Here is a 26771-nt window from a genome sequence, read left to right as displayed (position 1 = left end):
TTCACCTCTTTTGTTAAGTTGATTTCCAAGTATCTTTTTTTTTTTGAGGTTATTGTGAATGGGGTAGTTTTCTTCATTTCATTCTCAGAGAATTTGTCACTGATTTATGGGTGTTAATTTTATATCCTGCTACTTCGCTGAATTCATTTACTAGTTCTAGAAGTTTCCTGGTGGAGCTTTTTGGATCTTCGAGGTATAGAGTCATATAGTCAGCAAATAGTGCTAATATAAGTTCTTCTTTTCCTATACATATCCCTTTAATTTCTTTCATCTGTCTAATTGCTCTGGCCAGTGTTTCAAGAATTATGTTGAATATAAATGGTGAAATAAGGCATCCCTGTCTTGTTCCAGTTTTTAGAGGGAATGCCTTCAATCTTTCTCCATTTACAATGATGTTGGCTTGAGGTTTAGTGTAGATAGCCTTTACAATGTTGAGGTATGTTCCTGATATCCCTAGTTTTTCTAGCATTTTGAACATGAAGGAGTGCTGTATTTTGTCAAATGCTTTTTCTGCATTTTTTGAGATTATCATAGGGTTCTTATTTTAAGTCTATTGATGTGATGAATTTCATTTTTTGATTTCCGTATGTTCTACCAACCTTGCATCCCTGGGATGAACCCCACTTGATCATGGTGCACAATCTTTTTGATATGTCTTTGTATTCGATTTGCTGGAATTTTTTTTTCTCCAGAAGAGAGAAGTTGTTGCCTTTATTATCAAGGCTTTCAAGGTCAGGGATGGAGGAGACTGCCATAGGAAGGATCTAGACGGCCCCTTTCCTCCTGGGCACGGTGCCCCAGGCTTCCTCTGGGAGGGGGACAGAGATCTGACTCACCTGCCTTTTGGGAAAGGTGGCCCCTGCACCATCTCTCTCATTCAAGTTCCCTAAAATCTCAGGCCAGGCCAGAAGCCAGGGCTGAGCCATCCACATGTGTGGTGATGCATAATCCTCAAATAGGCTGCCTGGTACCACAGGAACACCTGCTTAAGGGTGAGGCCTCCTGAGCATCCTTTTTTATTTGTAGACCAGGTCTTTGGGGATCACAAGGTTGGGCCTAATCTTCAGGCTTACAGAGATTGTGACAACACCAAAGAGAGGCTGACCCCCATCCCAGCAGATTGGAGAACACATTAGGAAGACATGAGAATGGACCTCCTAGGAGGGGAAGGGAAGCCATGTGGCACAATAAGATAACTAATCAGGTGGGAGATTCCAGGAGTTGTCAGGGTCACTTCTTGGCACAGTCTTCCACACCCAGGGCAGCCATGTTGCGGGTAGCCATGATCAGATGTTAAAGTTCACAACCGGCGGGAGCATGAGCCAACCAGATGTGGTCTGGGTGCAGGGGGCACGAGTAACCCATCCTTCCGATGGGCAGAGCCTTGCCTCCACCCACGCCATAGGCACAGCTGACCCAGCAGTGATCCCGGCTCAATTTGCCAGAATTTGATTGAGAATTTTTACATCTATATTTATTAGAGATATTTGTCTGAAATTTTCTTTCTTTAATGTGTCTTTGCCTGGTTTTTGGATCAGAGTGATATTGGCCTCATAGAATGAGTTTGGAATTAATGCCTGTTTTTCTATTTCCTGAAATAAATCGAAGAGTATTGGTATTAGTTCTTCTTTAAAGGCCTTGTAGAACTCAGCTGTGTATCTATCTGGTCCTGGGCTTTTCTTGATTGGTAAGTTTCTGATGGTTTCTTCTATTTCCTCACTTGATATTGGTCTGTTCAAATTGTGTATATCTTCATGACTCATGGGCAAATCATATGACTTAAGAAATTTCTCAATGCCTTTAATGTCTTCTATTTTATTGGAGTATAAGATTTCAAAATAATTTCTAATTATACTCTGTATTTCTGTAGTGTCTGTTGTGATATTGTCTTTTTCATCACATATGCTGGTAATTTGAGTTCTCTCTCTCCCCTTCATTAGCATAGCTAAGGGTCTGTCAATGTTATTTATTTTTTTTCAAAGAACCAACTTTTTGTTATATCAATTTTTTCAATTGTTTCTTTTGTTTCAATTTCATTGATTTTAGCTATAATTTAATTATTTTTTGCCTTCTACAGCTGCTGCTGATTTGTTCTACTTTTTCTAGGGCTTTGAGATGTAGTGTGAGGTCATTTATTTATTGACTTCTTTTAAGGAATGAACTCCATGCAATGAATTTTCCTCTTAATACTGCTTTTATAGTGTCCCAGAGATTTCTATATTTTGTGTCTATGTTCTCATTTACCTCTAAGAATTTTTTAATCTCCTCCTTGATGTCTTCTGTAACCCATTGTTCATTCAATAGCATATTGTTTAGTCTCCAAGTGATGGAGAATTTTTTATTTTCTATTTTGTTGTTGATTTCCAATTTCCTTCCATTATGATCTGATAAAATGCATGGTAGTATCTCTACTTTTTTGTGTTTGCTGAGAGTTGCTTTGTGGCATAGTATATGGTCTATTTTAGAGAAGGATCTGTGTGCTGCTGAGAAGACAGTGTATCCACTTGATGCAGGTTGAAATATTCTATATATTGTCAGTTAAGTCTAAGTTATTGATTGTGTCATTGAGTTCTATAGTTCCTTTATTCAACTTTTGTTTGGAAGATCTATCCAGTAGTGAAAGAGGTGTGTTAAAGTTACCCAAGTTTATTGTGTTGTGGTCAATTTGACTCTTTAACTTGAAAAGAGTTTGTTTGATGAACATAGCTGCACAATTGTTTGGGGCATATATATTTATGATTGTTATGTTTTGTTGGTGTATGATTCCCTTAAGCAGTATGTAATGTCCATCTTTATCCCTTTTGATTAACTTTGGCTTGAAGTCTACTTTATTTGATATGCGTATGGAAACCTCTACTTGCTTCCACAGTTCATGTGAGTGGTATGATTTTTCCAGCCTTTCATTTTCAGTCTGTATATGTCTTTTTCTAACAGATGAGTCTCCTGTAGGCAGCATATTTTTGGGTATTTTTAAATCCAATCTGCTAGCCTATGTCTTTTGATTGGTGAGTTTAAGCTATTAATATTTAGGGTTACTATTGAGACATGGTTTGTATTTCTAGCCATATTTGTTTATTTTTGATATTTAACTTGACTTGGTTTTCCTCTTTGATTAGTTTTTCCTTTAGTGTACTACTCCCCTCTATTGATTTTCATTGTTGTTTTTCATTCCTTTTCAGGAAATATTTTGTTTGCCAGTTTTTTAGCTATAAATTCTTTTACTTTTGTTTATCGTGTAAGGTCTTTATTTCAACATCAAATCTAAAGCTTAATTTTGCTGGATACAAAATTCTTGGTTGGCATCTGTTTTCTTTAGAGCTTGATATATGTTGTTCTAGAATCTTCTAGCTTTCAGAGTCTGTATTGAAAAATCTGCCGTTATCCTACTTGGTTTCCCCCTATATGTAATTTGATTCCTTTTCTTATGGATTTTAAAATTCTCTCCTTATTCTGAATGTTGGGCATTTTTGTTATAATGTGATTTGGTGTGGATCTGCTGTGATTTTGTATATTCAGTGTCCTGTAGGCTTCTTGAATTTTGATTTCCAATTCATTTTTCATGTTTGGAAATTTTCTGATATCACTTATTGAATAGATTGCTCATTCCTTTGGTTTAGAACTCTATTCCTTCCTCTGTCCCAATAACTTTTAAATTTGTTCTTTTTATGCTATCCCATATTTCTTGAATGTTCTGCTCATGCTTTCTTATCACTTTTGCTGTGTGGTCTATGTACTTTTCAAGATGATATATTTTATCTTCATTGTCTGATGTCCTATCTTATAAGTGGTGTACTCTGTTGGTGATGCTTTTGTTTGAGTTTTTAATTTGGTTTATTATTTCTTTCATTTCTAGTATTTTTGTTTGTTTGGTTTTTTAGAACCTATATCTCCCTGTTGAGGTGATCTTTTGCTTCTTGGATTTGTTTATGTAACTCATTGTTGAAGTGATCTATCACTGCTTCTATTTGTTTTCTTATGTCTTCTTTGAGATCCCAGAATATCTTAACCATGTATATCTTGAAATCTTTCTTTGTCATTTTTTCTGCTATAGCTACCAATGCTTCTAATGATATGTTGTCTTGATTTGTTTATGGTACTTACTTCCTTTGTCTTTCATGTTGGTCAGTGTCTTCCTTTCCAACTCTGTGGATCTTGTGTGTTATTGTTTTTACCCTATATATTTGTAGTGCTCTTATAGGGTTCCAAGATCTCTCCTTTGTGGGAAAGGACAATGTTAACAGATCCCAATATCAATAATACATCACCTATGAACAAATTGTTATTATTAAGACATTTACAATTTAGTCTCAATATCCAGAAATGTTGGATTCAATTATTATTTAAAATATAATCAGTAGTTTCATAAAAAGGTTTACAGTTTCTGGCAGTGGACAATGACCTGGGGGTCAGGTGTAGGACAATATGCTGAGGGGGAAAGATGTGAGGATATAGAGTTAATATATCTTAGGAAATGTTAAGGAGAAATCTAATGAAGAGGGTTAGTAGCAGGGGAATATATAGCAAGTAATTTAGGGTAGACAAGTAAGTTGGAAGACAGTAGAGTACATAAGCAAACACACATATGTATTTAGAAAAATACAGGATGTAAAAATAGTAAAATTTGGAGGGTGAAAGAAGAAGAGGGGAAAAAAGGAGAGAACAAAATAAAGGGAAAAAAGAGAAGGAAAAGAAAAAAAGGCTTATGAAACTCCTCTATATTATATTATTCAGGTGACTCTGTCCTCAAGGTCGTATTTCATCCAAAGTTCTTGGTTTCACATATGTTGGGTATGTGAGGGCCAGAGGACAGAAGGGTAGAAGAGAAAGAAGAAGAAGAAGAAAATACTCTTAGAGATGTGCTTTCCTGCTTTTCTTCTCATCCAGTAGGTGGGGTTGTCTGTTTTAAGCTGGTGTCTCTGCCCTCAGAATGATGAAGGTAACCAGGGTGAGAAGACCGGACCTGGTGTGGAGCATCTGGAAGCAGGGAGTGCTGCCCACCAGTCCCAGAAGGGAAATTGCACCCCAAAGGTCTCTTTTTGTGACCACTCATCTGACCTGAGCCCCCGGTATTGTCTCCCTCTCTTGCCTGGAGATTTCCCAGATCCTGGTCTCTCTGTTATGTTCCAGACTTTAGTCCCCTCCTCTCTCTTACTTATCAGATCTCAACTGTGGGGCCTTTCACCCCCAGGCTAAAACCAGGTGGGCAGCGCCCTGGTCGCACTACACTCCTGTCCAACTGAGAGTTGTTGTTTTTGTGTTGGGTGGTTGGTGAGTTATTGCTGCTGGGGGTGGGGGTAGAAACCAGGTCCCTGCTCAAATGGAGATCCGATCTGATAGCAACACCACCAGCACCGGGGTGTCTGGTGAGGTGGGGGGAGCTGGGTGATGGCTTTGTGCTATGGATAGGTAGCAGCCAAGTGACCTGCATGGGAGTGGAGCGCAGTCTGGAGTTCTGTAGAGGTGCTGATAGGTGGTTCTGCTAAGCCACTTGTGAGCCATGAATGAGCTAGAACTGTGGGCTTTGGGTCTGGAGTCTGGAGACTTATTCAAATGCAGAGGCTCTGATTTCTGCATGGGTGGTCACGGTGCTGGTGATTTATTCGAAAATCTGCTGTATAGGGGTCTTCTCACACTCTCTGAGATGTTGTATTCTGTCTAGGTAAGACCTTGTGGAGAAGCTGCCTGTCTGCTTTCTTGGTTTATTCCACAGAGCAGCCAGAAACAGGACCTCCTCTCTTCTGCCATTTTGGATATCCCCACATTTTACCTTTAAATAAAAGCTTCAGGATGACTCCTCCACTCTTGGCCTCAAGCTCCCCAAATGGGAGAGCAAGGGATAATCATGAGAGGCTAGCAAGAGAGAGAGCAAGCATGCTTAGATGTGGGCTCTTACTGGGAGGACCCTACTTCTTTAAAAGTTCCATCCAAAAAAAAGTAAGAAGGGGCAGATTTACAAGGGACATGTGAGTTTAATTTGATCTAAGGGATGTAAGGTGATGACTACTTCTGAAGATGTATCCTCAAACTTCTGGGACTGGGGCAATGTTTAAGTCACTACAAGATATAGTGAGGGTCAAAGCCTCTCTGTTCCAGGATGGAAGACACAAAACATTCAAAGCAGCTCCCCACATATTCCCCATTCTTTCTTTGAAACGCAGGTTATGAGTCAGTATTTCGAGTCCCTGAATCCTTGTTTGAAGGCTTGCTATCCTATGATTACAATACAAGAGAGACTAAGTAGCAAAGACAATAATAGAAGGATATACCATGTAGAATGATTAACAATGTTTTCAGCGTTAAAGCTATTCAATTCTTTAAGTATTTGATCAGCTAAAGAGGTAGGACCCAAAAAATCAATCTTACTTTTTTATCTTGTATATCTTGAATATGATAATGGATCTCCAAAAGATCTAAACTATTATTATTATTATTATTTTGCCAAATACCCAATAAATGGTTTTTTTACCTTGTCCCAATCCCATTGGGAAGCATTGTATTTGGCAGCAGCAACATACACATACTTATAGCTAGCGTGACATTTAAGTCTTTCCTTGAATTTCAAAGCCAAAAGTTCACTACTAATATTTATGACAGTAGCCTCTAAGGGATTTAGCTTAGTCTCAATCCTTTCATCAATATTTATTTGATTATTTGAAGAGTCATGGAAGTATTTTGAAATGACTAGTTTGTTATGAAAAAGTCCCATTTTAATAACTGATCTGATATAAGTTTTTGAGTCTCTAGTAACAGTAGGATTAGCTGGTCTAGGTCTCCTAATTGCTGTCTTTTCTTCTAATGACACTTTTAGTCAGCCAGCATGTTTACCATGGGACCAACACAAAGGTACTTGGGCACTATAGCCAGAATAATTAAATCCAGCCACATGGTGGGAGTAATATGAGTGTCTGTAAATCCTCCCATCATATATGAGTCATTAGTAAATACTGGGATGGATTCTCCAGTCCACACTGCTGGGATCTGGAAAATAAGTCCAATAAATTTCTCCCTTATTTCCTTTTACCCAACAGCTCCATAGAGTTAATACTGCAACAAGCATCATTGTTGGAGATTTAACTTTTCCTTGCTGTCAAATCATCAACTTCCTCAGGTCCTTCCATGAGGGTAGCTTCCTCCTTCAATTTCTTGGGGCCATCATTCTTCTTCTCTTCCTTCAATATTTCTTCTTTTTGAGGGAAGGATTCTCTGGGTCAATCTTCAGTCATTTGAATCTTGGTTCTATGTCCTCCATGCCTGATGGTGCATTCAGGTACCCAAATAGAATGAAAAGTACCTTCAGGGAAAATACAGGCAAGACCTCTGCCCCATATAATCACTGGATCTGGTTCTTTCCATTGACCAGTCTGTAAGTCCTTCCACCAAACTCAGCCTAAAGGGCCTGTTGCTGTGGAAGACATGTGTCACTCAACTGCAGTGTGACCTTCTGAGTCACAATGTAAAAAATTTAAAATGAACAGAGCATGATTGAGGTTATTTTGGGGAGTCCTAGTTCCATCTCCTCTTTTAGTTTTTGTAATTGTAGCTTAATAGATGAGCTTGTTCTCCAATGGCTTGATCTAGAAGGGTTATAAGGAATACCTGTTTTATGGTTAATATAAAACTTTTGGAAAAATTGTTGAAAAGAAGAGCTTACATAAGCTGGTTCATTATCAGTTTTAATCTGCAAAGGACATCCTAATACTGCAAAGGCAGGTAAACAATGGGAAATAACATGTTGAATATTTTCTTTTCCATGGGCTGTAGCAAAGATAAATCTAGAATAAGTATCTACAACTATATATACATAACATTGTTTACTAAATTGAGGAATGTGAGTTGCATCCATTTGCCATAATTGATTTGGTTTTAATCCACAGGGATTTACCCAGATAATAAAGGTGGAGTGTGTATAACACACTGGGGGCAGTGATGTACAATTTGACAAGCTTGTTCTCTAGTAATATTAAATTTTTTATGTAAACTAAAAACATTTTGATGACGTGAAAAAAGTGAAGATTGTGCACAGTCATACAAAGACATTTGTTTGTGAACAGCAACCAATTTATCAATCTTATTATTACCTAATATTAGTGTGGGTTCGTATGTGACCTATAAAACATGGGTGCTTTTGCATTTGCACCATTTTTGTAGGATATGAAACAAATTGAATAACTCTTGTGATGATGTATACTCAGTAATTAAAGTTTCAATAGTTTTTGTAACTCCAACTGCATATGAGCTGTCAGAATAAATATTGATGGGCTCCTTTGCAAAATGACTTGAAGCACAAATGAGAGCTTGTAGTTCTGCTCGTTGGGCAGAAGCATATGAGGATTATATTACCTCTCTATGAGCATGACCATAATAACCTGCTTTACCTGAGCTTGAGCCATCAGTGAACACTGTTAGTGCACCTTTTATTGGTTGTACACCTACAATCCTTGGAAATATGAATGGCATTACCAATATGAATTGAATAATTTTATCACAAGGATAGTGACTCTCTATTTGACCAGGAAAACTAGAAATTACTTGCCAAAAATTAGAAGTTTTAAAGAGCCAATCATTCTGTTGAGCAGAAAATGGAATGATTATAATATTAGGTTCTGATCCAACTAGCAGTAAAACTCTTATTTTGCAGTTTATCACTAATTGCAACACAATCATGAAAAGGAGTTAATGACTTTTGAGGAGTGTGGGCTAAATGAATCCACTCAATAACTCACAATGTTTGCCATATTGCCCCTGTACGAACATAAGCAGTTGGAAATATCAATAAATAAATAGGCTCTTGTGGATTAATTCAAGTAAGCCGAGTATTTTTAATAGCAATTTCAACTTTCCTCAAAGCCATTTTCACTTTTGCTGTGAGCTGACGAGAAGAAGTTGGAGAAGAATCTCCCCGTAATATCTGGAATAAAGGACTTAAATCTGAAGTAGTTAGCTTTAAAGATGGCCTCAGCCAATTAATATCTCCTAATAATTTTTGAAAATCATTAAGGATGTGCAGCTGTTTGACTCTTATTTGTAAGTTTTGAGGACAGATTGTATGTCCTTCAATCACATGACCTAGATATTGAAAAGGAGATGTCTTTTGCACTTTTGAGGTGCAATGTACAAATCATTGCTGTGAGTGAAGTCTCTAATTGGGCAAAAAATTTTAAGAGTATACCTGAATTAGCTTGAGCTAAAAGTATGTCATCCATAAAATGAATAATATATGCATTAGAGAATTTTTCCCTCACAGGCGTGATAGCTTGTGCCGGAAAATTTTTACAATAGGGAAGGACTACTGTTACACATTTCATGAAGTAGCATTTTCCAGAAATATCTTTTAGCTGGTTCTTTAAAATTAATTGCTGGGACACTAAAGGCAAATTTTTTTACAGTCATCTGGATGCAAAGGTATAGAGTAAAAACAATCTTTTAGATCTACAACTATCAAATAATAATCTAAAGGAGTAGCTATAGGAGAAGGAAGCCCAGATTGTAATGCTCCCATGGGCTCTGAGACCCAATTAATAGCTCTAAGGTCTTTCAATAATCTCCAATTACCAGATTTTTTCTAATTACAAAGATGGGTGTGTTCCAAGGGCTAAGCATAGGCTCTAAATTACCAGCTTGAAGTTGTTCTTTAACTAACATAGGTTATTTTAAGTTTTTCTCCAGTTAGGGGCCACTGACTAACCCAGATTGGCTCTTCTGTGAGCCAATTAATTTTTTCTGCTGTTTTTGGGGGTCAGGGAAAGGTCAGGGCCCCTACCAAAAAATTTGGCTGGGTGCATTAATTAATCTCTGTCAAGGAGATTGGGTCATAGGTAGATACTCTTCCTGTAAGTTTCCCTCAATTTTCCTAGGAGTAGATCCTTGATTAAGTCCCTCAAATGACATGATAGAATTTGGAATTACTAATAATAATAATCCTAAACTGCTTAAAATATCTCTACCCCATAAGTTTACCAGTAACGTGTCCAAAACATAAGGCTTGAAAATTCCAGTATTACCGTCTCGGTCTTCCCAGCAAAGATACTGGACACCCTGGGCAGGCTGAGAGATCTTCCCTATGCCTTCTAAATTAGCAGGCGCAATATGTAAAGGCCAGCTTTTGGGCCAAAATCTGTGAGATAAAACAGTTTATCTGCCCCAGTATCTATGATACCTTGAAATTTTCTTTTTTTCTTCTTTTTAGAGAGAGAGAGAGAGAATTCTAATATTTATTTTTTTTTTAGTTTTCGACGGACACAACATCTTTGTTTGTATGTGGTGCTGAGGATTGAACCCGGGCCTCATGAATGCCAGGCATGCTACCGCTTGAGCCACATCCCCAGCCCAATACCTTGAAATTTTTTAAAATTTTAAAAATTAAAAATGGAGGTCTCCTTCTGGATTAATTGAGCCCAGTACACTCTGTCCAGGAATCTAGAAGTTGAGGTCTTAAGCAGGCCATCTGCAGAACCGCAAGGTAAAAAGTACTAATTATGCCAGCATGTCTTTTGTAGAGAGCCGAATGGCATGCTCTGATTTCACAGTGACTGTTAGCTCATCTCTAAAACTTGAATCAATAACTCCTGGCATTACTTGAATTCCCTCTTTAAAATTATTTCATCCCCAAATTAGGCCTATGGTTCCTGGGGGTAATGGCTCATGGATTTCATAGGAACTCATTGTGGTCCCATTTCAGGTGTAAAGTTTATTAATGTGGCTGGTCGTAAAAGTACTGTCTGGGTGGACTTGACTGGTAATAGTGATGATCCTCCATGGCTGGCTGTGATGACCTCAAGGCCTGCCACTCTGACTCCTCCTCCCGTGTATACTGCAGAGCCCCCATTGTGTGTTGAGCCTGGAATAGGCCCCATCTTCCATTTTTTGGCCCCTAAGGAGGTGGGCCGCCTCCATATCTGTTTTATACTCCTCGCTGTGCAGCTTTCTGCAGCATGAACTGGGAGAGGTTTCTGTCCTATTGTGTGGAGATTCACAGTCCCCTCCAAATGCCCAGTCCTGCCACATTTAAAATAACACCCAGAGAATGGCATCTCTGGGATTGGGGCTGAAGTACCCATTTTAAAGCTGCGGCAAGCATAAAACCTTGTAATTTTGAAGGACCAACATCCACAAAAAGGCGAATAAATTCAGAAACTGTCCCTTTATTCCAATGGGGTTGGAGGATGTTTAACCATGAATTCTGAGGTGTTTGAATCTCCAACTGACCTGTTAGCTGCCTGGTACAGGCATGCTACGAAATCGGAAAATTGTTCTTCTGATCCCTGTTTTATCTGGCTAAAATCTAACTTCACTTGATCCCTTGAAGATATCTCAAGCCATGCTCTTTTGGCACATGCAGTGATCTGATTATAAATGGCTAGATCATAATTAAATTGTCTCTCTAGGTCCACAAATTCCCCAGTTCCCGTTAACATCTCCAAAGGGGCATCAAAGCCTTGCCTCCTATTCTTCTCAGCCTGTTCAGTACAATAATCAGTCCAGTGAGATCGCCAAAGGAGATAATCACCCCTGGAAAGGCAAGCTTTTGCCATTGAAATCCAATCATTTGGGGTAGAGTCTGGTGGCATAACAAATGGAGCAGGCTTTGCACAAAGGGTGAGTTTGGACCATAGGTATTGCAAACACATTTAAGCTTCTTTAGACTCTTAAAGGGAATTGCAGCATGCAAGCAGACATGCTGGTTTTGTTTGTTATCTGTTCAAAGACTGGAAAAAGCTGAAAACCTGTAATGTCTTCCCCCACTTCCTGCGCTTTACTAAGGCCACGTTGTAGGGGCATAAACATGATGACCACCAGTTCAGAGTAATTATTGAACCCCGTTCTCCCAGAGGAGAGTGGCTGAATTTGGATGGCAGGTGCCGGCCCATCTAGATGTAATTTAGTAAAACCCTCCTCCAGGTCTTCTTCACCTTCTACTGAGTCCCCTCAGATTGTGACTCTTTTTCATCTGTATCTTCCTGTCCCTCTTGTTCCTCTCCATTTTGAATTTGCCTCACAGAAATCTGATGGGAGCCAGTTTCCTCTCTGGAACATGCCCCTTGGTGCTCCTCTAAGCTGCTGGGTCTAACTGGCTCAGCGGAGACTAAACTTTTGATTTTAGGTTTTGCCCTGAGGCTGCCTGTCTGCACTTTCCATGCTTCAGACTGAGCAAAAAATTGATTCTGTCCTCAGTCCCACCACAGAAAGAGAAAACCACTTGGAAGCAGTCTTGGGCCATTTCTCCTGCTCTAAACTTCTAACAGCTCTCTAAAGCCCTTTCAGCAGGTCCTCAGGGAACCATTGGTCCTGTTCTAGATTATCAAAAAGACACATTTCTAAAGTGGTTCAGATCTTCTGAACACTCTCTCTTGTACTTTCAGACAGCTTGGCAGAGAGGCAGCCTTTATATAATTTTCTACCTAGCCTCTTCCAGGTACGTAAATCCGGTGAGTCTTGCTGACAAAACCACAGGCACACCTTGCTAGCTATTTGTAGGAACTGAGCTAGCTGGGCCCTTCTGACTTGTTTTCCTCTCCAATTGATTTTTGTCTCCAGAATTGTTAAATACATTTCTTTATCTGAAGACATGGAACTGCCCATGATAATTCTTTAATGTCCCTGGTTCTGAAACTGTCTGCTTCCTCTCTTCCCCAAAGAAGCATGGTTCACTAAATTTCTATAGTGCGCTTTCTCAGTCAACCTGAAAATTCACCTCCCAAGTGGTCCCTCATTCCGGGCACCACCAGCCACCCCTGTGCTGCAGAGACAGCTGAACTTACAGTCACTCCTGTGAATTTCCAGGGATACCAAATAAAACAAACACACATTTAACCTTTAAACAAGCTTCAGAACGGCTCCTCCACTCTCGGTCTCAAGATGCTCAAATGGGAGAGCAAGGGATAGTCACAAGAGGCTGGAGAGAGAGAGAGTAAGCAACTTAGGAAGTGGGCTTTTATTGGGAGGACCCTCATTCTTAGAAAGTTCCATCCAAAAAAGGTTAGAAGGGATGGAGTTACAAGGGACATGTGAGTGTAATTCCAACCAAGGGCTATAGAGTGACACCTACATCTGAGGATGTATCCTCAAACTTCTGAGACCAGGGCAATGTCCAAGGAGATGTAGTGACAATCAAAGCCTCTCCATTCCAGGATTGAAGATGCGAATCATTCAGAGTGGCTCCCCACAGTTTTTAACAATAGCTATCCTAAGGAGTATTAGATGATATCCCACTGTGCTTTTTTGTTTGTATTTCCCCAATGATATTAAGCATTTTTTTTAGTTGGACAAATTTTATGTTTTTTAGAGTTATGGCTGATTGTGAACTTATGATCATAGTAATGATTTAATTATTTTTTAAAAAAATTTAGTTATATACAACACCTGGATATATCCTGACATAATCAAAAAAGCATAGAACACAACCCACTCCAATTCAGTCCCCAGCACTTTCACTTCGCCCCACCCCACTCCCTTCCATCTATCCAGCAATTCCTATTCAATTCATTTACAGTTTACTTTTTTTTTAATTAGTGTCCTTTGGATACATCCGATGCTGCAACCCACCATGTCATATCCATGGATACACATACAAAATTTCAATCAAAATCATTCTACTCTTTTTCTTTTATAACATCCCTTCTTTATCATCAATTTGCTTATATATTCTACTGATCTTTTCTCTATTTTGATGAAATCTCCTCTCTTCTTTTTTTCTTTCTCTCTCTCTCTCTTTCCCTTTATTGTTATCCCCCCTCCCCTTATTTTAGATTGACTTCCGAATATCACAGAAAAATTTGATCTTTGCCTTTGGGGACTGGCATTCTTAGCATGATAATCTCCAGTTCAATCCATTTACTGGAAAATGACAGAAAATCATTCTTCTTTATGGCTGAGTAATACTCCATTGTGCATATATAACACATGTTTTTTATCCATTCATCTGCTGGGCATCTAGGTTGGTTCCATTGTTTAGCTATTGTGAATTGTGTTGCTATAAACATTGATCTGGCTACATGGTGGTTCAGTTCCTAGTTTTTTGAGCAATTTCCATACTACCTTCCAGAGTAGTTATGCTAATTTGTAGTCCCATCGATAATATATAACTGTAACTTTTTCCCCATATTTTCATCAACATTTATTACTATTTTTATTCTTAATAATTGTCATTCTGACTCAAATGAGATGAAATTTTACTGTAGTTTTGATTCAGATTCCCTAATTGCTAGAGATGTTGAACATTTTTTATATATATTTGTTGACTATTTGTAATTATTCTTTTGAGAAGTGTCTGTTTACTTCTTTTGCCCATTTATTGATTGGGTTATTTGTGTTTTTTAAAATTTTAAAAAATTCTTTGTATATTCTGGATATTATGCTCTGAGGAGCACATGGCAAAGATCTCCCATTCTGCAGTCTCTTTCTTCATGCTCTTAATTATTACTTATGCTGTGCAGAAGCTTTTTAATTTGATGCCATCCAATTTATTGATTTTTAAGGGTTTTTTTTGCACTTTAGGAGCCTTATTTAGGAGGGTGCTTCCTGTACCGACTTGCTGGAATGTTGGGCCTACATTTCCTTCATTTTCTTCTAGCAGCTGCAGAGTTTCTTGTCTAATATGTATGTCTTTGGTCCACTTTGAGTTGAGTTTTGTGTAGGGTGAGAGATAAAGGTTAAATTTTATTCTTCTACATATGGTTCTCCCAGCACCATTTGTTGAAAAGGCTATGTTTTCTCCAATGTATGTTTTTAATACCTTTGTCTAGTATCAGATAACTGTATTTATGTGGGTTTTTATCTGTGTCTTCTATGCCTGTTTTGGTGCCAGTACCATGCTGTTTTTATTACAATAGCTCTGTAGTATAATTTGAGGTCCTGTATTGTGATGCCTTCTGCTTCACTCTTCTCACCAAGGATTACTCTAGCTATTCTGGATCTCTTTTTCTTCCTACTGAATTTCAGAACTGCTTTTTCTAGTTCTGTGAAGAATGTCATTGGAATTTTTAAGGGTATTTTGTTGAACCTGTGTAGCACTTTTGGTAGTATGGCCATTTTGACAATATTAATTCTACCTATCTAAGAACATGGTAGGTTTTTCCATCTTCTAAGAGATTTTCTTCAAAGGTTTTCTTTAGTGTTATATAGGTTTCATTGTAGAGGTTCTTCACCTCTTTTGTTATATTGATTAACAAGGGGGTTTTTTTGAGACTACTATGAATAGAATAATTAATCTCTTTTCTAGCAGATTTATTATTGGAGTATAGGAATCCAATTGATTTATAAGAATTGATCTTATATCCTGCTACTTTGTTGAATTCATTTAGGAGTTTTAGAAATCTTCTGGTGGAGTTTTTTGGGTCTTCTAAGTAGAGATCATGTCATCAGCAGACAGTGATAATTCAAGCTCTTCTTTTCCTACTTGTTTTACTTTAATTTTCTTCTCTTGCCTGATTGCTCTGGCTAGAGTTTCAAGGATTATATTGACTAGGTGGGTGAAAGTGGGCATCCTTGTCTTGTTCCTGTTTTTAGAGGAAATATTTTCAGTTTTTCTTCATTCAGTATGATATTGGCTCTGAATTTTTCATAGTTAGCCTTTACAATGTTGAAGTAAGTTCTTTGTAGGCCTAGTTTCTCTAGTGTTTTAAACATGAATGGGTGCTGTACTATGTCAAATATTTTTTCTGCATCTATTGAGATAATTCTGTGATTCTTGACCTTAAGTCTATGTGGTGAATTACATGTACTGATTTCCATATGTTGAATCAATCTTGCATCTCTGGCTTGAAACTGACTTGTCATAGTGCACTATATTTTAAATGTGTTTTTGTATGCATTTTGCCAATATTTTATTAAGAATTTTTGCATCAATGTCATCAAAGATATTGGCCTAAAGTTTTCTTTTCTCAATATGTCTTTTTCTGGTTTTGGAATCAGGGAAATACTGTCTTCATAGAATGTGTTTGGCAGTGTTTCCTCCTTTTCTATTTCATGAAATAATTTGAGGAGGATTGCTATTGGTTTTCCTTTAAAGGTCTGGTAGAACTCAGCTGAGAATCTGTTCTGTCCTAGGCTTTTCTTTATTGGAAGGCTTTGATAGCTGCTTCAGTTTCATTACTTGATATTAACCTGTTTAATTTTTCTTTATTCTCATGGTTCAGTTTGAGGAATTCTAGGAATTTTCAACACCCTGAAGATTTTCTAATTTATTGTAATATAAGTTTTCAAAATAGTTTCTGATGATCCTGATGATCCTCTGGTTTTTAGTAGTGTCTGTGGAGAGAGTTCCTTTTTCATCTAAAATTTTGATAATTTGAGAGTTTTCTCTCTTTCTTTTGGTTAGTTTGGCTAAGGGTTTATCAACCTTGTTTATCCTTTCAAAAAAAAAACCAGCTCTTTATTTCATTGATCGTTCATATTTTTTCTCAATTTTATTAATTTTGGCTCTGATTTTAGTTATTCATGACTTCTACTAATTTTGGTATTGGTGGTTTTTTTTCTTTTTCTAGGGCCTTTGAAGTCAACACTATTTTCAAGATTACATACTTTGTCTTTGTGGCCTAAAACTTCAAAGTGGTCTGATCTATAGGTGATGCTTTCCACTGTATTTTTTAATTTGGTTTACAGAGTCTTTCATTTCCAGGACTTCTATTTTGTTCTTTTTCAGAACCTATATATCTTTATTGCAGTGATCTTTCGATTCTTGTATTTTCTTTCTAATTTTACTCCTTACATCTTCTTTTAGCTCTTAGAACAGTTTGACTATGAACTTTCTAAATTCTTCCTTTGACATTTCCTCCACTGTGATGTCAATGGAGTCAGTTGTGGAAGCATGGGCTGTTTGGTGTGGTTTGTTCCCTTGCTTTTTCATATTGTTTATGTGTTTACCCATTTTTTGGAATAGTTCTCATTTCTTCTTTTAAGCAAGGAACTATTTTCTGAGCTCCTTTCTCTTAAAAGCCCTGGGTTGGGTGAATATCCAGATATTGATACTTAAGTCAATGTTTGACCTCTGCCGATCCCAAATGTCACCACCACTTTGAGAGATACCACTCTATTTACTATAATGACTTCAGAATGAAGCCTGGTAATATTCAATCTTATAAGAAACAAAAAGTTTGTTGATATTGCTCCTCACAGTTACTCAAATACAAGCATGATCTTTATTACAAATTCTGGAATAGGTTAAAAAATTATTATTAAATTTAGCACAATTGTTTTAATCTTAAATGAGGGCTAAAAGGGGTGGAGAAAAAGAAAGACTGAGCTAAAAGGAGAAGTGAAAATGGGAAAAAGAAATATCAAAAAAGAAAAGAATAATTTCCACCAACATAGAAAGGAGTATAGATGGATGGTAGGTATTTGAAGTTAGTAGCAGATAATGCAAGAGGATGAATAAGGCATAAGAAAAGCAAGTATAAACTTGAGCTAGGAAAAAAAAAGATAGAAAGATTGATTCCAACTAATGTTTTAAACCTTTAGATGAAATACATTCAAATGGATTGCAGGTACAATATTGGCTATTAGGATAACAATTATTCATAACTGTAAACCATGCAAAAGTGAAGAAAATTCTTATTGAATCTTGGTTTAGATTTCACTGGGGTTTGGATATTTAGCCAATGTTCATTATTCTTTGTCTTGTGGATCCCTCCAGAATTGCTGGGGCACAGGAACCAGTTCCCTAGTTGTTATGGATTTCCCACCAGGCAATTCTGGTTTATCAGCTCAGGGCCTGCAGCTGATTGCTTGTAAGTTGCTATGTTGTGGTTGGCTGTTTCTATTGAGTACAGGAATTCAGGCTCTTGAGTGTTCTTGTGATTGCCATGGCCATGTACCTGCTCCCCTCTGCAGGATCCTTTTCATTCTGGTGTAGAGCCCATTGGCTGTCTATGAACACAGGATCTCTGGTTGTGAATTTTCCGTATTCTCTTGGCCAATGCCACTTTCTGGAGTACTGTAGTAAAGGGACTCATGTGGTTAACCTGGGTTCTAATTTCTACTGCCCCAAGTTGTGAACAGTAGGCATTAATTCCCTCTGTTGACTGTGAATGATGCAAAGTCCAGACAATGTCCAAACAGTGCTCTTTCACTCACCAGTTGTGACCATGAGGTCAGGCAGGGAGCTGGATAAGGCTGGGAGCAGTTACTGTCTGTTGCTTCAGATCAGGCAATTTTCCACCTTAACTGATCTCCCTCTGGCTATGTTTATGGATGCCTTCTGTTTAGGTTTCCTGGGGTATTCAGGGAACTCACCTAGCAGCCTTCTGCCTGCAGTATCCACCATCCCAGAACTGGATCTCTATGTTTCTGAATATTCAGCAGCTTCTCTCCAGTATGGCCCCATGATCAAGGGCAGAGTCCCTAGGCTTCCCACAATACCAACCCCCAATGTCAGTGGCCAAAGTGATGCAGTCCTGATTGATCCACTTTCCTCTGCTCAAAGTCATTGGTGCTCTGTCACTGTCTGGGTTAAGTGAAAGCTGTTTGTGTACATCTTCTTTGGAAAATGACCCAGTCAAATCCTTTGTCAATTTTTCAACTTTTTGTTTTGGTCTTTTGTTGTTGAGTTATAGGAGTTCTTTATATAGTTTTATATTAATGAGATATATGACTTTAAGAGAATTACTTTTTTCCCCCATTTATTAATCTAGAACATTCAAGGACAACTTTTTTCCTGTTGGAAAGATAACAAATCATTGCGATGAACTGGTTAATTCAAACTCGGATAGTTTTTCTGTTCAAAACTCAGAAGTAAAAACAAACACTGATATTAATGAGGTAAGATCCTGTTTGAAAAATATAAACATTTTTGAATTATAAGTTTTGGAAGTAAAAATGTGATTTATGATTATTGTTCACACTTCCTTATTCAACACACCAAACATATACATATGCCCCTCATACCATTAAAAAGTATTTTAATGTGTAAGTTTAGTTACAACTTACCACTTAAAATTTATTACCCTAGATTAAACATACTATTAGTTATATATTGTCACCAGCATGGTAACATATCTGTTAAATTAGGTTTTGAATGGCATTAAAGTGGAGACGAATCTGAGAAAAATATATGCCCCAATATTTGAAGTAAATCTACACTTGAGAACTCCTTCTGAGAGTTATTCTCCAGAAAATTCTCAAGAGAACTTTCCTGAGACTGACCAGGGCCCTGAAAAATGTATGACATGTGAAGAAGATGAAATGTCAGAAAATGAATATAATGTCAAAAATGACTTAAGTGAAGAACTGCTCCCAAAAGCCAAGGAACCACAAATGTTTTCTTATAACTTTGAAGACATTTCAGGTAAGACAAATGAGACATTAACAATGAGGGTAAATACATTAATAGCTGGAAAATAATATGTAAGAGAAATTTATTTATGAATTATCAGTTTATAGATTATTATTTTTATAAATTTTAAGATAAACAGATAGTGCCAAAAATGAGCAGTGAATGTATAGCTCATTTGTGGTGCAAGTAAGTAATAATACCATATTCATTTTCATCTCATTACATGAGCAATTTTGGGCATGGTGGCAAATGCCTATAACCTCACTGACTCAAAAAGCTGAAGCAAAAGGATCACAAGTTCAAGACTAGCCTAGGCAACTTTGTGAGAACATGTCTCAAAAGTATAAAGGGCTGAGGATATAATTCAGTAGTAGAATCCTCCTCACCCCAGAATTGAATCTCCAATACCACAAGAAGAAGAGAAAAAAAAGCCAAGCAGTTTCTCATTGAAGGGATTAAAGGACTCTCTTCATCAGGATAGATACTACCTGGAAGGAGAAGTAACTCAGTGGTTGAGCATTTGCCTAGCATGCATGAAGACCTGGGTTCCATCCCCAAAACAGCTAAAAAAAAAATGAAAGTTTTTAAAGTTTCAAACTCTTGGACTCCAGAATCTGGGCTGGAGTGTGCTACTTGAATAGTGCCTTTCAGATGACCACTAGAGTTCTTTCTTAGGCTATTTGGAAAGCACTGACACATATCAAGTTGTCATTTAACTGTTATAAATATCAATCAATTTTTTTAAAATTCTCTCATTCTTTCAATTGAAATCACACAGAAACTACGATTGATTTGGAGAATAAAAACTTGAATGATAAGTAAGTATCAGACATTTTTTGACATTATGAGTAATTGTATTTTGTTAATTACTATATTCTCCTCAAATATTCTTTTATTTTTTTCTTAGAGTTCCAGAATTCCCTACAAATCTCCTTATAGATCCCAATAGATTAGAGTTTTCAATAAAAATCCAAAATATGGTGAATACTATGGAAAACTATATAAGTAAGTATTTAACAGTTTAGTCTTCTTTGGCAATATTGGCTTGAATTTAAGCATCTGATGCTCTTTCCCAGAGACATAGCAGACATAGAGTATGAGAAGATCATAAATTCACAATTTTGGGGATCAGTATGAATTTAGAATTATTTGAACATGTATGAATCATCCATACAGCCACAGAGTGCATAAAAGATAAGGATTGGGAAAATAACCCAAGGCTTAAATTTTTCAGTTATGCATTATAAAATTTTATGACACATAACAAATAGAAAGTATTTTTATGTTATAAGATACTTTTTAATAATTCTTTTCTAGCTGTGTGTACACAATTTGAAATTACATGGTAACTACTTAATTCCTAGCCTGACAAAGAATTTAAAAGGATTTTAAAACAGCTCCTTAAGTGTAATGTTTGTTTTCCCATCATGTGACCACACTTTGCTGAGTTCAGATGAAAAAAAAAAAAAAGGCCCTCTTTAAAGGGGAAGCTGGTATCTCCTGCATTATTTGATTTCTTTCTTTCTTTCTTTCTTTCTTTCTTTTTTTTTTTTTTGCAAGACCCAGGAATCAGTCTTTTTCATTGTGCTTTGTAACTACCACTACCTATTAAATTTCTTCTTTCTCAAAAACTGGCTGAAATGCAATCATTATGTCCCTTGAAATCTCATACTTAAAGTTTGCATTGTATTCAGATAAAATATACAAATCAAGAAATAACATACAGTTTTAATAATTCTTGCAGTCTATTATGAATCAGCTTGATAGGAGTTTCTTGCTGAATAAAATCCAGAGATGTCACCTTCATGCTATATTGTACACTTACAGATATTATAGACAGTTGTAGTTGCTTGTTAAGATGTGTCCCTGCCCTAGTATTCTCCTCAGTATTCTGTAGATTTCTCTGCTGTCTTCTAGCTTTCAGTATTATGTTACTGTGATTTACCTTCCTCTGGGAAAATTTGATTTTTAGCCCAGTATTTTATTAGTTGAAGTTAGAAACTTTTTTATAATAAAGCTAGAGGTTAATCTTTCTCCCAATTAGTGAGGCTTTTCAGTCCAAAGAATTAAGTTTTTCCTCAAACTTCTCACATGTTCCTTCTTTTTCTTTCTTTTTTAATTTGGTAAAATCTTTATTTATATGCATTTCTTTTACTACCCACATGTCTTAGAAATAAGAACTGGCATATGAAAAGGACTATTAAATTTCAAGACAGTTATTTTCAAGTTTTGAAAATCACAGATATAGTTTGTGAAGGACAATACACCCTCCAAAAGCATGTCCCCTTGTATCATATGCTGCTGTTTCTCCATATAGCAAAATGAAATAAATTTAACATTCTCTGTGGCTGCAAGAGTCTTTAAACCAACTAAATTAACTTTCCCTTCTGCTGACTGTAACTCCTAGTCAATTATCCATCTATTGAAGGGCATCTAAGTTGGTTCCACAGTTTAGCTATTGTGAATTGTGCTACTATAAACATTGATGTGGCTATATCACTGTATATGTTGTTTCTAAGTCCTTTGGGTTTAAACTAAGGAGTGGAATAGCTGGGTCAAGTAGAGGTTCCATTATGAGTTTTCCAAGGAATCTCCATACTGCTTTCCAGATTGGTTGCCCCAACTTGAAGTCCTACCAGCAATGTATGTGTGTGGGGAAAAGCCACATCCTTGCCAACACTTATCATTGTTGTATTCTTAATAGATGCCATTCTGACTGGAGTGAGATGAAATCTTAGAGAAGTTTTGCTTTGCATTTCTCTAATTGCTAGAGATGTTGAACATTTTTTCACATATTTGTATATCATCATATCCATTCATTTCATTGGCCCATTTATTGATTGAGTTATTTGGTTATTTGGTATTAAGTTTTTTGAGTATACTATATTAATACTCTTTCTCCCCCACCACATCTAATAAAAGTTCATACTGATATATCTGACACCAATCCAACATCTTATTCTAGCTTTCTCCCTTTCCCTAGATGTAACTTTTCCCCTCTGGCTATAGAAAATCTGGCTCAAATAATCAACATTAGCCAGGCATGGTGGTGCATGCCTATAATCCCAGTGACTCGGGAGGCTAAAGTGAGAGGATCACGAGTTCAAACCCAGGCTCAGCAATTTAGTGAGGCCCTAAACAACTCAGGAGACCCTGTCTAAATAAAACACAAAAAAATGCCTGGGGCTGGGGCTCGGTGGTCAAGCACCCCTGGCTTCAATCCATGGTACCAAAAAAAAAAAAACATAAACATATTAGTTTCGTATTTGTTACACCTGTAAAGTGATTTCAGACTTAGTATTCTAATGTCTCTGAGAAAAGTACAGTGTTTACAAACAGTTCATCTTCTTCTCTTTTTATCTAACCTTACAGTTTCCAGTTTAGAAAGTATTTTCCAGAGTTACTGAGGTCAAATCCTTTCTTTTCCACCCTCCAGTGAAATTATGTAGTTCAATTGTAATATAGTTAGATTAATTTGTCACAGTCTGTATTACATCTCAAACTCTCTCAACATTCTGATTTTTGAAAATTTGCATACTCTTTTTGGGTATGAGTTTATGGGGTTTGACAAATTACAGTTGCATATTCACCATCACAGTTCTAAACAAAACAATTCTGTTATTTTCAAATTCTCTTACATAGCCACTTTACAGTCAAACCTTCCCTCATCCCTTATTTCTGGCAAACACTGATCCGTTTTCTGTTCTTATTATTCCAGAATGTTCTATAAATGGATATGTAGCCTTTTGGGTCTGGCTTCTTTCATTGAGAAAAATACATCTATAATTCACATTGTTTATATAAATTCATAGTCTCTTTTTATTGCTAAATTATATTCTATTGTCTGGATTTACCAGATTGTTGATCCATTCACATCCAGGTTATTTCCAATTTGGGGTAGTCATGAATAAACCATAAACATTCACATATAGATCTTTTGATGAACATAGTTTTTTCTTGAGTAAATAGGAGTGGAATTTCTGGGTCAAAAGTGTGTGCTTAATTTTTTTTGAGAATAACTAAACAATTTTGAAAAGTAGTACCATTATTTTAAATTTCTGCCAACAATGTATGAGTTTCTTTTTATCCCTGTCAGCATTTGATGTTGTCAGATATTTTTAATTTTAGCCATTCTTATATGTGTATAGTGATATGGCAGTAATTTTCACTTCACTTGTTTATTATTATTCATCTTTTCTTATCCTCCACCTGTATATTTTCTTTCATCAAATTCTCCTTAGTTTTTTTGCCTAATTTTTTAAATTGGGGTAACAGTCTACTTATTATTGGATTATGAGAGGTCTTTGCATGTAATCTGGGCCAAGTGCTTTATCATATCTATGATTTGTAAACATTCTCTCCAAGTCAATACCTTATCATCTCATCCTCTTTCATAGAGCTAAACTATTTAATTTTGATAATGTATATCTAGCTCATCATTTTTTTATTGTATGGATTATGTTTTTGTTTTTGTATCAAAAAACACTTAGGCAAAACTCAATGTCAAACTAATTTTCTCAAAGGTTTATAGGTTTGTGATTTACATTTGGGTGTAGGATCCATCTTGAGTTGATATTTTGTGTAAAGTGTAAAATGCAGGTCAAGCTTTTGGATTTTGTTTTTGTTTTGCCTATGGAAATCTAGAAGCTTAGCTAGATTATGAACTCCTTGATAGTAGAGGTTGTGTCTTCTAATCTTTGTGTACTCTTAATCGTATAATATTTTCCACAGAGCAGATGTATTTCAAATGCTTGTTAACTGAACAACTTATAATAGAAACTATTTATGCCCTCCTGTATCATCACAATTATCTATGAATGATTCTTCTGTTTCTATTATATTAAATCTAAACTTTTACATCTATCCTTAAATTCCATCAATTAGTATAGATCAGTATACTGTCTAACCCTCATAATAAATCAATCTCAGTTTTTAGCAGTTCTAGATATCATTAATAACATTAATAATAAAAGTCCTGCTTTTAATGGGACTTCTGAAAATATTAAATTTCAAATTATATATTTTAGCCAAAATTACTCCTCTTTACCAAGATCCCCGCCTGTCTATCTTTATTGATTGGATTTCAATTATGGATTTATCCAAAAAAACTAGATGGCCAGATTGTCAGCTACTTTTTGAAATGGATACTGCCTATCAAAATAAAGTAAGTTGGGGGCTGAATTGGAGCAAATTTTATTCCATGTTTGTATTATGTCAAAATGAACCCTGATATTATATGTAAATATAATGAATTTTAATAAAAAGAACTATTCATCTCAGGGAATGTTTGGTTTTGGGAGTAGAAACCCCTGAAATTCTCAGATGTAAGGGATTTATTGAAAATTAAGAGTTTCACAGTTTATGGCAACTGGAAAATTATTCCCATATTATCTTCTCATTTGTCTTTCCCTTAATCTCTCATTCATGCTCACCACAGTGTATTTTATTCACCATGGGATTTCTCTTTTATGGCTCCTGTATAAGATCATCTTGCCAAATATTGACTCATTATCCAACTCTCTGTTACTATCTAAGTGGATATTTTTCCCCAGATTCATAGATAATCTAATTGGCTCAACTTGGGTCACAATATCTAAATTAACTATGTCTTGGAAATTGGATGAGTTCACATAGTATATAAGACTTGGCTTTTCTGGGACTATGTATAGAACATATACTCTAAAACAGGGCAATAAGAAAATAAATGATTGATCTTTCTAGTATGTGGCTCAAAGTAGCATAATAATTATAAAGTTAAATTGACAAATAAACTTTTCCATAAAAGTCAAGAATTAGTCATCTGAATTTCTTATATTTCTTTTACTTCCAATATATTTTGATATTTAATAGATGTTCTGAACAAAATTAATTCACATAAGGTTATTATTTTATTTTAATAATAACTATTAGTTTATCAGGCCATACTTTTTTCACTCTTACAATAAGAATTCTGGCTTTTTCATATTTTTATTTATAGATTGTGAGTCTCCTGACTGTTATTGGTGATTCAATGGGCCTAGTTAGTATTTACAGCTACAAATTTCTAAAATATTGTTCCATGGTTGAGAAAGCCAAAGTCATGAGTATGAAAATATCATCTTTGAAAGAATTATCTTCAGCACAGTTTAAAACTATTCTACATAAATTTCGAAACTACTTTCGATGTGTTTTGACTATGGCCATTGAGAAGCGAATTGGTATTTTCAATGTTTTAAGTTTTGATTATCAATCAGAATGCTTACCATACATTGAAAACATCCTACAGATAACCCACGGCCTCTTGAGATCTGTAATTGAGAAAAAAAGTACAAAGCTATGGAAAGTAAGTATTATGAAAATTCCTCTGGTATAAGAATATTTCAATTTGGTAGATTATAATTTTAGGATATACAATCAGAAGATAAACATCTTAAGTATTATCCTCAGAAAATTCCGATATGATAGTATTATATTTGTTTAAATGTTTGATTAAATATCACTCCCTGAAACACTTTGATCACCACATCTAAAATTGCATTACATATCATTTTCTACCTCCTTTCCCCCTGTTTTATTTTATAGAATACTTTACCACCTGCCATTAAGTTGTGTATTTTCCTCCACTAGAATGTAAATCTCATCAAATTATGAAGTATCTTGGAATAAAATGCACATATTCCACATTTCACTGTGTATTTGGACTGTTTTGTTTTTGTTTTTGTATACTCCTGGGATGACAGAACTTCTCAGAAACCATGGTGGTTTGAAGCCTCTGAAGCTTAGAAAATATGAAAACTTAGGAGCACCCAAAATAAACTTCTCCATCATTAGTTATTCCTACCTATCACCCATGTAAATTTCTAGGACAAGTCTGTTATACTAGCCATTGTTTACACAAGCACTCTCAGTTGTGCCTCAGACCTATTTAAAGATATGAATTTATGATAATAGCTACTATTTATTTATTCAATCAGACCACAAATATTTATTAAACCATTACTATATACTGCTGAGAGGGATAGATTCATTCTTGCACTCATAGAGTCTAATCTAGCAGTAAATACTGACAGAAGTATCTAACATAGCCTCGGTGGAGTTGTGGGTAACTTTCTTGAAAAAAATCTTAACATCCAAAGAAGTATGAGTGATCTGAAGGCATTGGGAGGAAAGGGAAGAATATTGCAGGGATACGTTCAGTTAATTTAGATTCAGTTGTATATGGCAGAAAACAAAACAAAACAAAAGATGATAGTGGCTTACACAAGTTAGAAACCTATTTCTCTCTTAGGAAAAAATAGTACAGAGAAAGATACCCCAGGGATAGCACAATGGCTTTGTGAAGTCATTAGGAACATTGGCTGTTTCTAGCTCACCTCTCTGCCTTTCCTTGAGCCTGATACAACATGCATAGCCCTAAGATGGCTGTTGTCTGTCTGATCCTCATATTCTCATTCCAGGGAACAGAATGGAAGAAGGCAGCAGAGAATCAGAATCTCCCTGTTCTACTCTTAAGGATGTTTCCCAG

The 26771-nt window shown here is 36.2% G+C and overlaps 1 protein-coding gene across 1 annotated transcript in view; it reads left to right on the top strand.

Annotated features, from left to right (window-relative positions):
* The window catches only part of Dnah14 (dynein axonemal heavy chain 14), a 356406-nt gene that overhangs the window by 71180 nt on the left and 258455 nt on the right, over positions 1-26771 (top strand). Inside the window, exons 11-16 of the mRNA XM_077802938.1 lie at positions 18627-18753; positions 19003-19308; positions 19344-19366; positions 20175-20272; positions 24295-24431; positions 25245-25589. Coding sequence (XP_077659064.1) covers positions 18627-18753; positions 19003-19308; positions 19344-19366; positions 20175-20272; positions 24295-24431; positions 25245-25589 — 1036 coding nt within the window. The remainder of the gene's footprint in view (positions 1-18626; positions 18754-19002; positions 19309-19343; positions 19367-20174; positions 20273-24294; positions 24432-25244; positions 25590-26771) is intronic.

The sequence above is a fragment of the Urocitellus parryii genome, chromosome 9 (genome assembly GCF_045843805.1).
Source record: "Urocitellus parryii isolate mUroPar1 chromosome 9, mUroPar1.hap1, whole genome shotgun sequence".
NCBI classification, from domain to species: Eukaryota; Metazoa; Chordata; class Mammalia; order Rodentia; family Sciuridae; genus Urocitellus; species Urocitellus parryii.
This window is presented reverse-complemented; position numbering and strand designations above follow the sequence as displayed.